The sequence below is a fragment of the Vicia villosa genome, unplaced genomic scaffold (assembly GCF_029867415.1).
Source record: "Vicia villosa cultivar HV-30 ecotype Madison, WI unplaced genomic scaffold, Vvil1.0 ctg.001502F_1_1, whole genome shotgun sequence".
NCBI classification, from domain to species: Eukaryota; Viridiplantae; Streptophyta; class Magnoliopsida; order Fabales; family Fabaceae; genus Vicia; species Vicia villosa.
Genome location: NW_026705642.1, coordinates 168,349 through 184,889, shown reverse-complemented (window position 1 = coordinate 184,889; position 16,541 = coordinate 168,349). Strand labels below are relative to the sequence as shown.

Genomic DNA, 16,541 nt, shown 5'->3' with positions numbered 1-16,541 from the left:
GTGTTATACGTTATTCTGATGGTGGTAGTGATGTATACCACCCTTCGAATTGAAACCACTATGGATCCTAGATGTGAAGTCAAGTACTTTATTGCTAATCAAATATTGTCCGTAACTGTATGACCATAAAGACGGTTGATGATACTCCACAAAGCATGCCAAGGGACATGAGTGGCCTAGATGAAATTTGTCCATCCTGCATAACAAGATAAATGTCTAAGAGTCCAATATTGAACTAGACAAGGGTGACACGATTTATGTCTTGTGTTTAATATAGACATGAGAGCAAAAAGGTAATTGTACACAATATATAATATTATCACGAAAAGATTTTTGTCAGATTACATGACATTTTCGTGACTTGAGTAGTAGTGATGTGTTGCTAGATACCGCTCACTATTTATTATATTAAATATTTGATTTAATACAATTGACAACGCCACGAGAACCTGCAAGATAACATACTTAAGGACAGTTGATGAGAGAGATAGAATAAATAAGAAACACTATAAGGTACGTACTTGAGAGATTTATGAAACACCGTAAAGTACTATGTAATTAAGATAAATATAGAACAATATATATTATAATGTGTTTATTTAATTAATAGTTATTATAATATAATAATAATAATAGTAATATTATTATTATATGATGCACTTAAGTGGTTCTATAAATTGAGCCCTTGTTTAGAAGCAAAAACACTTTTGATGAAATTTGGTTTCTGAAACTCGATGACCATAATTTCTCTACTTCTCACTCACTCAAAGTTTTCATTTGTAGTAGCTATCATTGAGATTGAAGACACACTATACATGTGGACTGAGTAGAGGCGTTGATCATTGTTCATCGCTTGTGATCATTCATTCGGATCTACATCAGAGTTGTTAATCACCACAAGAGGTAATTGTTCTATCACTGATCATTCATCATTCCTAAGGATCAACAAAATAGAAAAAATTTGTTTTCCATTGCGTCTTGTATCGCAATTCTCTTAAGTGGTATCAGAGCCACTTACAAAACCATGAATTAGGTACATGTTTATTTTCATTACTTTTTTGGTTTAATTCGATAAAAATACATAATAAATTAAATAATAAAGATAATTCATTTTTGGCATCATATTAAGGACGATTTGGATGATTAGATATTGACTATACTTCGTAATCCAACTTTTCTATAGTGAACCAACGATATATCGATCATGCATAAGTTACATAAAAGTTATGCTTTTTTTGGGTTTAAACACATGACATTGTGGTTTAGACTATTTAGAAGTGAATGTGAGTTTTTAGAAGTGACACATAAGAATATCGATGATTTAGCACAAATGTGACTGAAATTTTAACGTGAAAATTAATATTTTTATTTAATATATTATAAATAAATTACAACTATAAAAAATATCTTGACATTCAAAATACTGTTAAATTTTTCTAGAAACATTATCAAAAATCATTTTAGTTTGCGTGGATGAATCAACGGCGGCTGGGTCTAACTTTGACACTGCAAGGTTTATGGCGAGAGTGAAATTATCTCACGAGTTGAAGAAGTTCATGGTGGTACAGATTGATGGGAAGGAGGTCAAGCTTGTGCTTAGGGAGGATGCTATTGGTTCGATTCGAAACTCTTCAGGTACGCAGAAATCCCATTCTTCTGTTTCTGTTTCTTCGGAATCCGAAGATGTGTGGTCTGAGAATTTGTTTGATGATGTTGGGGTTTTAGAAAGGACTGACAACTTGCATTGCAGTCCCTTAGACCCAGCGATTAGTCCGGTATATGTTCCTAATAGTGTAGCTCCGAGTGTCAATGAAGGCTCGGATTGTGGTAATTTTCTGTCCGCGAGTGTTCCTAGGGTGGATCCGCCTAGTCTGGTTCCTTGTGTCGCAGGGAGGAAGAATGTTAATAATGCAGAGGGAAGTGACTTCAACCAACCATCGGCATCAGTTAGCGACTTGGTGAAGGAGTTTGATTCTACTGCTAGGCCTTTGGTTGTGTCGGTTTCGAAGGATGAGAGTGGTTCGGTGGCGAGTAGGGCGGCCGGGAAAGATGGAAGCAGGAGTTTGGGTTCATTTGATTCAGCGCTCCTCTTATTGAAGGATAATGGCAGTGAGGGAGTGGGAAGGAGGTAGAATGTGTTGGGAGACGGTGAGGTGCAGTTTTCAAAATTTGCAAATGAGGATAGTGTTGGTCCTTCTTTACCTTGTTCCTTTAGGGGATCTGGGAGTAAATATAAGACCAAGAAAGTGAAATACAAAAGTTTGTCAGATGTAGGTGTGACCAAAGGAGGGACAGTGGTGGATGGAGGCAAGAAGGGCGTAGTCTTGAAATCTCAAGGTAAGAGGAAAAATGCTGTGATTAAAAAGGTGAGGAAGAAAGGGCCGCAGGTTCATTTTGTTCCTAGCGCCGCTTCGGACTCTATTCATTCTTCCGATGGAGATAGTCCGGAGACTTATGGTGTTCAGAAGGAGGAATCGGATATTCGGAGGTGTAACAGTAGACAATGGGAATTTCTAAAAGGGGATATGGGGGGAAAGCTTTGGGCGGCTATCGTTGCTTTGGGGGTTGCGGAGGCGGAGGGAAGGGATAATTTGTCAAGTAGGATTGAGAAACTTGAGAATTATAGTGGTGTGAGAATCTTTGATAAGAAGGAGTCTTCAAAAACTTTGCGATGATAATCGGCTCTTTGAATATTAGGGGAGGAGGTAGTGCTTTAAAGAGAAGGAAGGTGAGTTCTATAATTAATAAGGGGAAGGCGGACATCTTTTTGTTACAAGAAACAAAAATTAAAGATTTCAAGGATTCCTTTGGTAAGAGTTTTTGGAGCGGACCGGAAATTGGTTTTTCCTTTTCTAATTCAAATGGTCGATCGGGGGGTATGCTAACTCTTTGGAGGGTTGGCAAAGTGGAAGTGGTGAATAGTTTCAAAGGGGAAGGTTACTTGGGCATCATAGTTAAGAGTGATAATTTGTGGTACTACATTGTAAATGTGTAATCTTCGTGTGTCCTCGAAAAGAAGAGAAAACTATGGGAGGATTTGTTGTCTTTAAAGGAGATATTTAAGGATGGGGAATGGATTATAGGAGGAGATTTCAACGCGATCAAAAACCGTAGAGAAAGGAAGGGGAGGGCCGCGGTGGTAAATCTTAACGAGGTGGATCTTTTTGCCGATTTTATTCACAAAAGCTCTTTGGTGGATGTTCCTTGTAAGGGCAAGAAATTCTCGTGGTATAGTGGTGATGGTAAGTCCATGAGTAGAATCGACCGGTTCCTTTTATCGAATGAGGTGGTGAATAGATGGGGGGTGGTCGGTCAATTCATTGGATCTAGAGACATCTCGGACCATTATCCTATTTGGTTGGTGGTGGACAATGTTGATTGGGGCCCGAAACCATTCAAATTTAATAATGAATGGTTTTCTTTGGACTCTTTCTTTCCGTTCGTCGAGAAGGAATGGAAAAGCCTTGAAGTGGAGGGGAGGGGAGATTATGTTCTAAAGGAGAAGTTAAAACTTCTCAAACCCATTTTAAAGAAGTGGAATTGCGAGGTTTTTGGGAGGTTTGACTTGGAAGTAGAGGAAGGTGTTAGGGACATAAACCTCAGAGATGAAAAGTTGGAAGAGGTGGATGACATCTCGTTTAACGAGGTGGTGGAGAGGAGAAGGGAAGCAAATTTTAGTTTTTGGAGGAATTTGAGGATTATAGAGAATATGATAATTCAAAAGTCGAGATTGAAATGGTTAAAGGAGGGAGATGCTAATAGCGGTTTCTTTCATAAGGTGATGAAAGATAGACGGAGAGTGAATCATATTGGTCCTATTCTTGCTTCGGGGCGTTTGCTTGATTCGGTGGAAGAGGTTAAAGATGAGGTTGTGAATCACTTTCAAAATAAGTTTAAAGAAATGGATGAACATAGACCCACTACCGAATTTAAGGTGGGCAAAGGTCTAAGGCAAGGTGATCCTCTCTCGCCTTTCCTTTTCGTGTTGGTGGCGGAAGGTCTTGCGGGATTGGTTAGAAAATCTATGGAGATGGGTGATTTTGAGAGTTTCGATTTTCAAAGAAGTTGTGAAGTGGATATTCTCCAATTTGCGGATGACACTTTGTTGGTAGGAAAAGGGTCTTGGAAACAAGTGTGGGCTATTAAAGTGGTTCTCAAGGCCTTTGAGCTAGTGTCGGGGTTGGGAATCAATTATAATAAAAGCAAGTTGATTGGTATAAATGTGGGTAGAGGTTTCTTGGAGGCCGCTTCTAACTCTCTTGCTTGTAAGGTAGAAGAGAGTAACTTCTTTTTTCTTGGAATACCGGTGGGTTTTAATCCGAGAAAATACGAGACGTGGAGCCCGCTAATTTCCAAAATGAAAAATCGGTTGGAGGGGTGGAAAAATAGGTTCCTCAACATAGGTGGTAGAATTACGTTATTGAAGTCCATTTTGAGCTCTCTAAGCGTTTATACTATGTCTTTCTATATGATGCCCAAAAAGGGGGTGAAGGAAATAACAAAAATCCAAAGTAATTTTCTTTGGGGAGGAGGGAATGAGAAAAGGTGTATTCATTGGATTAGTTGGAACGATGTCACTCAACCGTTGGAGAAGGGGGGATTAGGAGTGAAAAATATAAAAGATTTTAATGTGGCACTTTTGAGCAAGTGGAGGTGAAAGATTATTCAAGGGGCGGATTCTCTTTGTTACAAAATCTTAAAATCTCGTTATGGTGATCTTTCGGTGAAGATGTTGGGAGGGGTGGTAGATGTTAAAGATGTGAGGAGGGCATCTTTTTGGTGGAAGGATATCTTGAAAATTGGGACCGATTTTTTTCTTGACCCGTTTGTTTCTTTGTGTAGGTTTTCAACTCATAATGGGTTTCGAACACCTTTTTGGGAGGCGGTGTGGTTGAACGGGAGGGTTTTGAAGGTCGACTTTCCGGTCCTTTATGAGGCGTCGGCGTTGAAAGGGGTGGCGGTAGCCGCGATGCGGGGTTGGGTGGACGGTAAATGGTTGTGGGGGATCTTGGTATAGCGGAGCACTTGTTGTCCAACGGTGCTATCTTGACCGAATGGGAGGAGATTAGGAATTTGTTGGTGGATTTTGGGGATTTGGGGGAAGACAACGACGGAGTGGAGTGGAATCACAATAGTGGTGAAGGTTTTTCGGTTGCATCGTGTTATACGGAGTATGCTAGTATGCGTGCTCCGTTTGGTCCTCTTTGTAGATTTCATGAGGCGAAGGGGTTGGTTTGGAAGTCGAATGTCCCTTTCAAGATAAAAGCTTTTGCTTGGAGGCTCCTTGCCAATAGGCTTCCAACAAAAGACCTTTTGGTGCTTCGTGGTATTCCTTTCTCTCTTGATAACTTAAAGTGTTCCTTTTGTATGAGGGATTTGGAAAATAGAGACCATTCTTTTTTTTGCTTGTTCTTTTGTAAAGAATATTTGGAGGAATATAGCGGGGTGGATTGGAAAGAGTGGGATAGAGGAAAAAGAGAGCTTGTCGAGTTTTATGGATTGGCACTCCTTTTGTATATCAAAGAAGGTAGATGTAAAGAAAGTAGACATTATTTGGTTGGCAACGACTTGGGCTATTTGGTTAGGTAGGAATGGGGTTGGTTTTAGGGAAGAGGTTTGGAATTTTGATGATTTAGCTTGGAACATCAAAATTTTGGCTTGGAAGTGGTCTTTTTGCAGAGAAATTACACACTCCAACTATTCCTTTTACGATTTTGTCAAAGAACCTCTAAGGTTCTTATCGTAATTATATTTGGGGTGTAATTTCTTTGTTTTGGCGTTTTAGTCGTTCCTTTTGTAAACAGGTTGGAGAACCCTTAGTTCTCCGGTTATATAATATCTTGTTTACTAAAAAAAAATCATTTTAGTCCAAATTTACTAAGACCAAAAAATCAAAATACAATTTGTTTCTCTCTAATTTTTTTTATTTACATTATTATTAAATAAAATTTATACTTATTTATTCTAGAATTGTTTTACAAAATATTCAAAACTAGATCTAATTATTAAAAAATGTTAATTAAGAAGAAAAAAGTTACATAAATATTTTTAGGGATTGAAATAAATTACAAATTTATTATAACAAATATTATTATTATATTAGTAATCTTTTTTTGACAATTATATTAGGAAACTTATAAAATATATTAACGCATAAATAGGAAAGTTGTAATAAAATATTCCAAACGGATAAACACGGAAAGAAATTAAATTCAAATATGTAGACTTTTGGAAATTTAAGATTTTAGAATCCTTATTATCAAATTTGTTCAGATTCTAATTGAGTGATGGAGTTTCTCTTATATAATGTTACTTTTTCACAACTTAGAAACCCTAAAACCATTTGTGTTAGGGTTTGTGCTTTGTTCTCATGGATATTTCTCCATTGGTATTCATTCCTGAGGAACTCGTAGCTGAAATCCTATCCTTGCTTCCAGTTAAAACTGTATCGAGATTCAAATGCGTGAACAAGTTATGGAACACTCTCATCTCCGATCCAACCTTCATTGATAAGCATCTTAACAAGTCATCACAAAAACAACATCTCATTGAAGTATGGAGGGATACCAGAGATTTGATTATCGTACCATTCCCCTTGTATGATCTACACGAAAATCCATCCATCACTATTCACAGAAACAATCTTCGTTGTTTGAATGACGGCGATTATTCCGTTGTTGGAACTTGCAACGGATTGATCTGTTTGTATAGTAAATCTCTCTACAAAGTATCAACTTTCGGGTATAAAGAATCATCTGTTGAGTATATGGAATACTCAATCCATTTGTGGAATCCTTCCACGAGAAATAAACCCGAAAATTTTGCTTCCATTCGTCATATCCATGATATGAAGTCTTTTCATTTCGCATTTGGTTATGATGATTCAAAAAAAAGTTATAAGGTTGTGGCTTATCATATTGAGGCTTGTGCGGAAAGTGAGGTTAAAGTTTTTATTTCGGGTGATAATGTTTGGAGAAATATTCAAAGTTTTCCGGTGGTGCCTCTTAGTTGGGAGGGGTATTCCAGTGAAACTTTTCCTAAGAATGGTGTGCATTTGAGTAACACTTTTAATTGGTTGGCTATTAATGACTATTTCTTTTCTTTTTATCGATGCACGGATATTACTCATGTTGAGCAAATTGTGATTATTTCACTTGATCTTTCGACTGAGACATACAAAGTGTTGCTTGTGCCACAAGGTTTAGTTGAGGTGCCACAGATGCAGCCAGTTATTAGTGTTTTGATGGGATGTCTTTGTTTTTCTCACCAAGAGAAACATGAATTTGTTTTATGGCAGATGAAAGAGTATGGAATTCGGGAATCTTGGACTCGATTATTTAAGATTAGTTATCAAATCCTTCCCATGGATTTCAGAGATGAAAGTTTTCGAATGGCTTGCCTTTATAAAAAGGGTGATATGGTGGTATTTGTAAGTGATTGTTCGCATGATCCAGTGATATATAATTTGAGAGATAAAAAAGTAGAGGAAGTTATAATTAATGGCGGTGGGTACTGGTTCTGTCATGTAAATGTTTATGTAGAAAGCTTGGTTACGGTTTGTTGAGATTGAAAGTAAGTTTCTCACCTATGGTTATAACTTATTTAATTAATGGTGTTTGCAACTTTGCATATTATTTTTGTTGTGGTAGTCTAATAGGTTACTTTTGATGAGCAGCATATCTTGGTGAAATTGGAAACGGAGCTATGGTTGGAGAAGCACTTGATATCATAGGACGATGATGCATGGATGAGACAATCAGTTATATTTCCTTAATAGAATCTATACATTAGAAATACTAATTTATATATATATCAGTTTATGCAAATGTTTTCATATTTCAGAAGTTTCTTTTTATATACAATTAAGTTATTGCCGAATGATTTAGCATTATATAGCATATGAAGATTCAGCTTGGCTTCTTTTCTATCTAATTAGGACTTAATGCTTGTGGCTTCTCTTCTTTGTTATATTTTCATAAGCTTTTTTCTTTAGCTAAGATTTTTCTAGAAAATTTATTAGCAGATTAATGTTTAGTCCAAACTCCAAATTTCCAAGGATGAAATGTTTTCGCAAACTCCAAATTTCCAAAGATGAGATTGTTTCAAGAAAATTTTTGTTAAAGTAAAAAACTATAATTCAAGTAATGTAATCCGATACTACGGGATTGTAATCGGTTACGAGTGTGAGTAACACTATTAGTATTTTTCTGTTTTGTAGCCGCGGTAAATTTTTCAACTTTTAGTTATTAGGTTTGTTGTTTGTATCTCAATCCACTTGTAAACATATAAATAATTTGGAGGTATTGTTGTCAATGTTAATAAAAAATTCTCTCTCACTCTCCCTCTCACTCTCCACATTCAAACCCTCTATTTTTACCAACCAATTGATTCTAAGTTCTAACATATAGCATCTTGAGTCTGGTTTGATCCACCAAACACCTTGTGTGCAACATGAATTTTGTCTCCAATAAAAGAATCCGTACAAACCTACTCGTTCTTAATGCGAAGAATTACGACAAATGGTGCAAAAAAAATGAAAGTGTTGCTTGGCTACCAAGATGTTCTTGAAGTGATCAAGAACGGGATGAACCCTCTTGTCGGAGGTGCAACAGATGCCTAGCAAGCAACGCATAAAGAAGAGAAGAAGAAATATTTCAAAGCGCTATTTTTGACCCATCAATGTGTGGATGGTGACAACTTTGAGAAAGTTGGAGATTGTGAATCGTCAAAGCAAGCGTGGAAAATCCTGGAAAAGGCATACGCAGAGTTTGACAAGGTGAAGGTGGTGAGGTTACAAACTCAAAAACGTCAACTTGAATTAATTCAAATGAAGGAAAATGAGATAATCAACAATTACATGACGAGAATTACTCGATTGGTGAACAAAATAAAAGCATGTGGAGAAACTGTTACGGAGCGGAATGTCGTCGCGAAAATCTTGCTTTTTTATGGCAAGATTTGATAACATTATATCAATTGAGGAATCAAAGGATCTTGCGACAATGAGCAAAGAGGAGCTACAGATCTCCCTTAAGGCTCATGAGCAAATAATGAAGGGGAAAATAATGACAAGGCAAAGACAAAGATCGCTTTGTAAGCTCGTTTCAATGAGAAAAACAAGAAATCAAAATAAAAATGGCCCATGAAGAGTAGAGGGGATTTTCATAATTTTGGTGGAAGAGAATTCCAAAATTCAAAGAATTCGACTTGTCAAAAGGGTGAGGGCATTTGCAACAAGATGATGGTCAAGGCATGAAAAGGGAAAGATTGACAAAAGCAAGATACAATGCTTTGATTGTCAAAAGTTTGACCATTTTGCAAGAGGTTACAATGTGAACAAGAAAGAACCTCAAGGGGATGAAGCCAAGGTTGCAAGATAAGATTGTGATGAAGATAACACACTCTTAATCATGATCACAAAAGAGGAATGCACCAACAACAGGATGCAAGACAACAACAACAGCAATTCTGGGAACGCTGCAGAAACATGTTGTAACCGGTTGCGTAAAAACTATAATCGTTTACATGCGGAAGAAAACATAGTGGTAACTGTGAGAGAAGTATTTCAGAGCAGTGAGGAATGGTATTTGGACTCTAGTTGTTAAAAGCATATGACGGGTGTAGCGGGGAAAATCTGAGATCGAAGCCATAGGATTGACTCGACTCAATATTTCAGTGAAAGTCGCCACCGCGCTTTATTGTTTCCAAAGGAAAAGGGAAAAGAACGAAGAAAACTCAAAGTTTGTTTTTAAAACAAAAAGAAAGAGATCTTAGGTACGGGTGTTGTTTATACAAGGGGAAGGTTATAAGCACCCCTCATATATGTGGTACTCCACAGGAACCTTTTTGAAAATCTGTGTCGTGTGTGCTACAAAAGGGTTTGTTTTATTTTTAAAATAAGCTCGGCAAGACGTTAAGCCTTGTGCCTACATACCTCCTCAGTGCAATGGAGAAGTCAGAACTAATGTAGTTCCGCTTAAAAGGGAAAAACGTTTTAAAACAAATAAACACTTTATCATCGTCGGAGAGAAATACTCAGCCATTGATCTTGAGCATGAGAACAAACGAGTTCTTTGCATCGCAAATGAAAGAAGGGCTCCAACTCGGATAGAAATCAACAAGTATGCCACTAGCTCTCTCACGCGGAAAAGATCTCATTATATCAATCAATTTCAAAATCGTGGGGTCTCGCCACTCGTTTCGACAATTAGTCGTGTCTAAACTTTTGAAGAAAAGCCACTAAGGGCAAAAGATATTTTAAAGAAAGGTTTTGAAAAGATTGCAAACATAAGAAGGTTTTTGAAAAAGGGAGAAGATTTTGAAAATTAAAGAAGGGGAGGAGATGAAGAGGCTATCCTATTGCGTAAAATAAAAGCTAAGGAAAAGAGCGGTCTAACCGAAATAAGAAGCCAACACTTGACATTAAGAGTCAAGGTATATTTCCCATCCTTTGGACTTATCAATACCAAACCAACACATTATCACTTGAGGATCCAGATGAACTTATTATCTTTAGCACCACTTTGCATTAAGCACATTAAAATTCTGACGGAATCGGGCAGAGTAACGGCTGTTTTCGGGTAAAATCCTTATATCAATGCCTTGGAATTAGCCATCAAGGACTTTCAAGGAAATACCTGCATGCATAAACAGACAACAATCCAATGCCAGACAGACAGAATAACAGCAGAGTAATAACGGAATAAGGGTCCAGAGGTACTAAGTCCATAAGTCCAAATCTCCATAATGCTCGGGATAGTAACCAATAGTCCGAAAGAGAGCCTTAAGCGTTTTTTATATTTTTGTTGTTTATTAGTGTTTTAGCATAAAAGTAAAGTATGGTCCAAGTGGACAAAAGAAAAATAGCGGAAGCATAAACATATGTCCAAATGGACAAAGAGAAAATAGCGGAATATAAACGTGATGAAATGATAAAGTAAAGCATAAAGCAAGAAATATAAAGAGCAATATAATAAAGTGCGGAAATTAAAGTCAATTGTTAGATGTTAAAGATAACCATCTTGAAACTTGTCAAGTATGTTATCAAAGTTAGTAAGAAAGATCGATGGTGAGTGAAGGATGTTCTCGGATTTAAATTCAATGGAACTTTATCAGAAGCTTGATAAAATCATAGCGACTACACGATAAATTTCCATAAGTCTTAAATCAACCGCATACAATTCTCTTCCATATTTGATCTTTTTATGATTCGGGACACGAAATATTGCGCTATGTTAAGCAGATCGCCAAGTGATTTATGTAGAAATCACCATACAACGAGGCCGGTCAAAACTCTATGTACTAATGCATGCGAGAGAAGCGATATGTAGATCACTCTCCGAAAGCAATACCGCACGAAAAGAAAAATAGGGAGCGATCTAGTCTTTACCAAGAATCCATAAGAATTCTCAAGGCATTAAGACTTTCATCGATCGAAATAAAAAGAAGTAAAAGATGGAACCACATTCAAAGGCTCCTTTCATCAATAATTTCAATCACTTAATTTTGCGGATTTGGATTCTCATCCTATCGACGCCCTAAGTCCATTGAAATTATAGAGAAATTAGGCCTCTAACTTGTGATTCAAAGAAAATATCAAAAGAATGGAGTAGAAGATGAGTTATAACCAAAAACAAGTTAAAAAAGGCAAAAAAACACATTCTGCTCAGATGTAAATGGATTTGCACAGAGTGTAAATCGATTTGCATAACTCTGTTCTCAAATCTGCGCAGTTTTTTAGTTATGTAAATCGATTTGCACCAGATGTAAATCGATTTTCACAACACAGTTTTAAAAAAAAAACAGCAAATAAAGAGAAGAAAACTTGTTTAAACATAAAACCAAACACCTTGTGATCTTGGATCAATTTGTGCACGAAAATGTATCAAGTAAGCAAGAAAAAGTCAGCAATGTAGCACCAAGGGTGCATCAAACATAAACAACAATGGATCACATCTTGGATTATGGAAAGGATCTAGAATTTTACCAATTCTTTCACAAACTTTGAATCTTCTTCAAGAACACACAACCACAAGCCTTGATCTCTCACAATTGATGAAGAAAGTAGTGTTTAGGTTGAGGTTTAGCTCTAAATTAGTGAGGTTCAAGATGTGACTCACTAATTTTTGTGGAAGAAACAAGAGCTTTGAGTGAGGGGTTTGGAAGAGGTGAGGAGAGAAAGAGCAAGAGTTTTCTTGGCTATCAAAGCTTGAAAAATGAAGAGGGTAATGCATCAATTTATAGCACTTAGGCTTGGGAATTTTTGTGGTTTGGAGTTAGGATTGGAAAATAGAATTAGGCTTGGGAAAAGGATTTGGAGCCAAAAATGAGATCCAATGGTCTTGATGCAATCACATGAGGGTTTATGATTAAATGATGTAGGTAATCAAATACAAGAGCTAAGTCATGCTTCCCATGCTTGCAAATGATGTCAACACTTTCAAAATCTGAAATTTGCCTTCATTTTTCCAAATTCGCACTGGTGCAATCGATTTACACTTTATGCAAATATATTTACATTGCTGAAAAAGGCAAAATCTGGGGCAAAAATAGTTATGTAAATCGATTTGCACATTATGCAAATCGATTTGCACTGATGGTAGAAGCAAATCTGGGCAAAATCAGTTGTGTAAATCGATTTACACCTAATGCAAATCGATTTGCACAGTGAAATTGTTGAAAAATGCCCTTTTTGATGGATACTTTGACTTGGTACCTACAAAACACAAACATACAAAAGCACAAGGCAATATTTTTGGTATTTTGGTTAGTAAAACAACATATACAAGAAAAACATTGGTGCTTGATGATTCCTTTGCAGATGAATTGTACACAACATCACAAGTAGAGTTCTAAGTCGAAACTTCTTGATTGATGATTGATATGCAAATGATGTATGATCTTAGGGTCAAATATTTGGGTATAACAACGGGGAGGAAGGATGATTTTTGAAAATCAATTGTGCCACAAAGAACAAAGTGAAGTTCGCATATAACACCACTCTAGCGGCCGATGGGATCGGTGACATTTTGACCATGATAAGGGATAGTGGAAATTCCTTGATCAAATATGTATTTTACATTCCAAGAATCAAATTTTACCTTCTAAGTATTAGCCAACTGCTTGAGAAGGATTACAAGATTTGTAACACCCGTATATTTTAATTTTTAATTTAAATGGAAATTTAATTAATAATTTGAATTATATGTGGTTTGTGGGATTTAATTGGAAAAGGATGGTTTATGGTGTTGGGTCATGTGTGATGTTAAGGAATGAGGGGGTGTTATGTTAGTAAAGGTCTTATTCCAATTAAAGTTTATTTTATAAAATAATAAGGAATTGAGAATAAGAGAAAGGAATGTGAAAAGAGTTTGGAACACGAAGAACGTGAAAGAGGAGCAATGGAGGGAGAGACCAATCAAGAACTCTTGGCTAAGGTAAGGGGGGACTCTTCCGGTTAATTTCTATTATGTGATTATGGGTAATAGGATGGATTAACGTATGATTCGATTCGATTGGGCATATTGGGATTTGATATTGTTAGGTATGTTATGATTTGGGATAATTGATGAATTTGTATAGATTGTTGGTTGTTGATGTGTTGTTTTGATGTATAATGATGTGTGATGAGAAATTCGATGATTATATGCCTGTCTGCTATGTCTGGAATCGTTTTTGGGTGAAAAAGATGTGAAATCACATAGTCTAACGCAGACCCGTAATTCTGCAAAATCGCCAGGTCGCGCCGCGAACCTCTGTTTGCGCCGTGAACCGTGGGCAGAAAACCAGGAAGTTGTGATACGCTCAGGTCGCGCCGCGTCCATGTGTTGGCGCCGCGAAGGCGTACTTATTTTCTCGTATCGCGCCGCGTGCATGAGTTGGCGCCGCGAACGTGTTTGTGTGGTTCAGGTCGCGCTGCGAACTTTGGTTGCGCCGCGTGCTGTAGCGATAGTTATTTCTTGGGAAAGTTAAATGGTGTGTAACTTTCGAATCGTAGGTCTGTTTTTAGTGTCGTTTCGAGTACGATGAATCTTATGAGATAGCCTACGTGTTTAAACGATGGAATGAGGTGTGAATCCAATTATTTTTAAATATGATTTTATTTCTTGGTGAATGATGTATTGTACATATATGTGATGAGATGTGTTAAATACATGCTATGTTGAAATATTAATCATGTGACGATTTGTGTAATTGGATGATGTATTGTTGACATATATGACGAAATGTGACAATATAAGAGGTTGTTTTGAAAACATTACGATGTGATGATTGTTGAGAATTATATGATGATGATTGAGGATTTGTGAATATTAATATGCTGTTAATATTAATATGTTGATTGTGGTGAATGTATGTGAATGATTGAATGATGCTTGGACATGTACATACTTGTTTGTGATGATATTGGTGAGATGAAATGAGACGATGTTAAGCATCGGATCGGTGATGATATAAGTATGTGATATGTGTGCATTCATTCATAAATCATTTACATTGGATCCCGTTGATGAGTGGATCGTTGGTGGCTAATTCCCATTGTGCGGAGATTAGAAAGCAGTCATCGTGTGCCCATGGGGGTGTGAGCGATGAGGTTAGTCGTGTGCCCATGTGGGGTGAGAGCGACTTGAAGGGCAGTATCGCAGAGAGAAGTCCTGTGAATGTGATTCACGGATTTTGGTACCACATGCATAGTGTCAGTTGTGTCATATGCATTTTGTCATAACATGATTGTATGGATTTCTGTGTTGTGTTGTAATCTATTATTGTGTGAATTGATGAATACACTACAACGAGGAAGGGCTTTTAAAGCGCTTTTTTTGGCCTTTAACAGCGCTTTAAAGCGCTGCCAAAGTCAGCGCTGGCATAGGCTACGAAAGCGCTTTTAAAAGCGCTCTGGTAGGCCCCCCTATAAGAGCGCTTTTCTGGAAAAAGCGCTCTTGTAGGCCCCCCTTTAAGAGCGCTTTTCAGGAAAAAGCGCTCTGGTAGGCCCCCCTTTAAGTGCGCTTTTTCCAGAAAAGCGCTGTGATAGGCCCCCCTGTGAGAGTAAAAAATAAAAATAAAAACGCAACATACTAAAGCGCTTTTGTAAAAGCGCTCTTATAGGGTGGGCTTTAAGAGCGCTTTTTCCAGAAAAAGAGCCCCCCCTATAAGAGCGCTTTTACAAAAGCGCTTTAGTATGTTGCTTTTTTTTTTTTTTGCTTTTTTATTAATCTTTGGCAGCGCTTTTAAAAAGAAGCGCTTTAGTATGTGGGCCTTTAAGAGCGCTTTTTAGAAAGCGCTTTAGTAGCTAAATGAGGTATTTTAATGTGCAGCCTGTAATTTAATCCTCCCAGTCGACCTGTAATATTTTCGACCTGTAATATGTTTTCAACCTGTAATATTTTCGACCTGTAATTTATTTTCGACGATATTATTTCAGCCATCAGTAAGACAATATATATATATATACTAATATAATACCATTATAATATCCAAAATTATATATATACATCATTACAACATCAATTATATTATAGTACTTCAATTCGACACAAATCCTACATGAAAAAGCGCTTAATATAAAAATGACACAAATCCTCTTTTATTTCTTCCAACTTAAGTTTCGGGTATCCAGCGGCACGGAATTCGTCAAGGTACTACAAAACAAAAACAAAATATGAATGATACATTTAGTTAAATGTAATAAATTATATGAAATTATCTTAAGTTATAAATTCATACCGTGAGCGGAATCTCTAATTGATTTGCCTGAAGGATTTCTTTCATAAACCTCAATACAAAGTATCCGCAATCGTAACTGTTTTTCTGTTGCGGACACTACATAGAAAAACAAATAAGATTCTATAGTTGTGCATTGTTTTATCAAGTAGCATAAATATATTATAAGCAACATTGTGAAAAATAATGTACCTGCACTTGGATCCAAGTAATGTTGCTAGATTTAGTTCGGGATACCTGTGCGTCCCGTTGACTTCGGAACACTTGTATTGATCTAATTAACAAATATATAAAAGCATATGTTTAGATCAATCCCACAAATAAGTAAATATATATATATATATAAATATACACGAATATATATTTAGAACGATCCCACTTACAAATCAACGATGTCCTTCATGGCCGGATAATTGGTCCATTCACCATTTACCGAATTCAGATAATACACGACTTCCCTTATAGGGTTGATAGCAAGCAGCAACCAGTGTGCTCTATAAATAAAAACAATAGGTTATATGAAAATTTTGCTATACACAAAAGAAACAGAGATTAGATGAACAAAGAATGAGAAACTAACCCTACTGGTCGGGTATTATACGCCCAAAGATGCAGACATTCTGTATTGCCGGTGGACATGAATCTATCGACTAATCGCTGTCTAACTGATTCCCGTTCCGAAGCAATTGCCATTCCGCTGCAGTGGGCGGAAGACACGAAACGGAATCTGTTAGACAACGGAGTCCCGCGCAACACTCTGTCATACAACAACCTTGAATAAAAACATAATAAACATTAGATTATTTTCATTGAAATGTGTA

At 36.8% G+C, this 16,541-nt stretch overlaps 1 protein-coding gene across 1 annotated transcript; it reads left to right on the top strand.

Moving 5' to 3' along the window:
• Positions 1–6,370: 6,370 nt before the first annotated feature.
• On the top strand, positions 6,371–7,564 carry LOC131635495 (F-box/kelch-repeat protein At3g23880-like). Its single transcript, XM_058906115.1, has one exon. The coding sequence runs from the start codon at positions 6,371–6,373 to the stop codon at positions 7,562–7,564; it is 1,194 nt and encodes a 397-aa protein (XP_058762098.1).
• Positions 7,565–16,541: the final 8,977 nt, after the last annotated feature.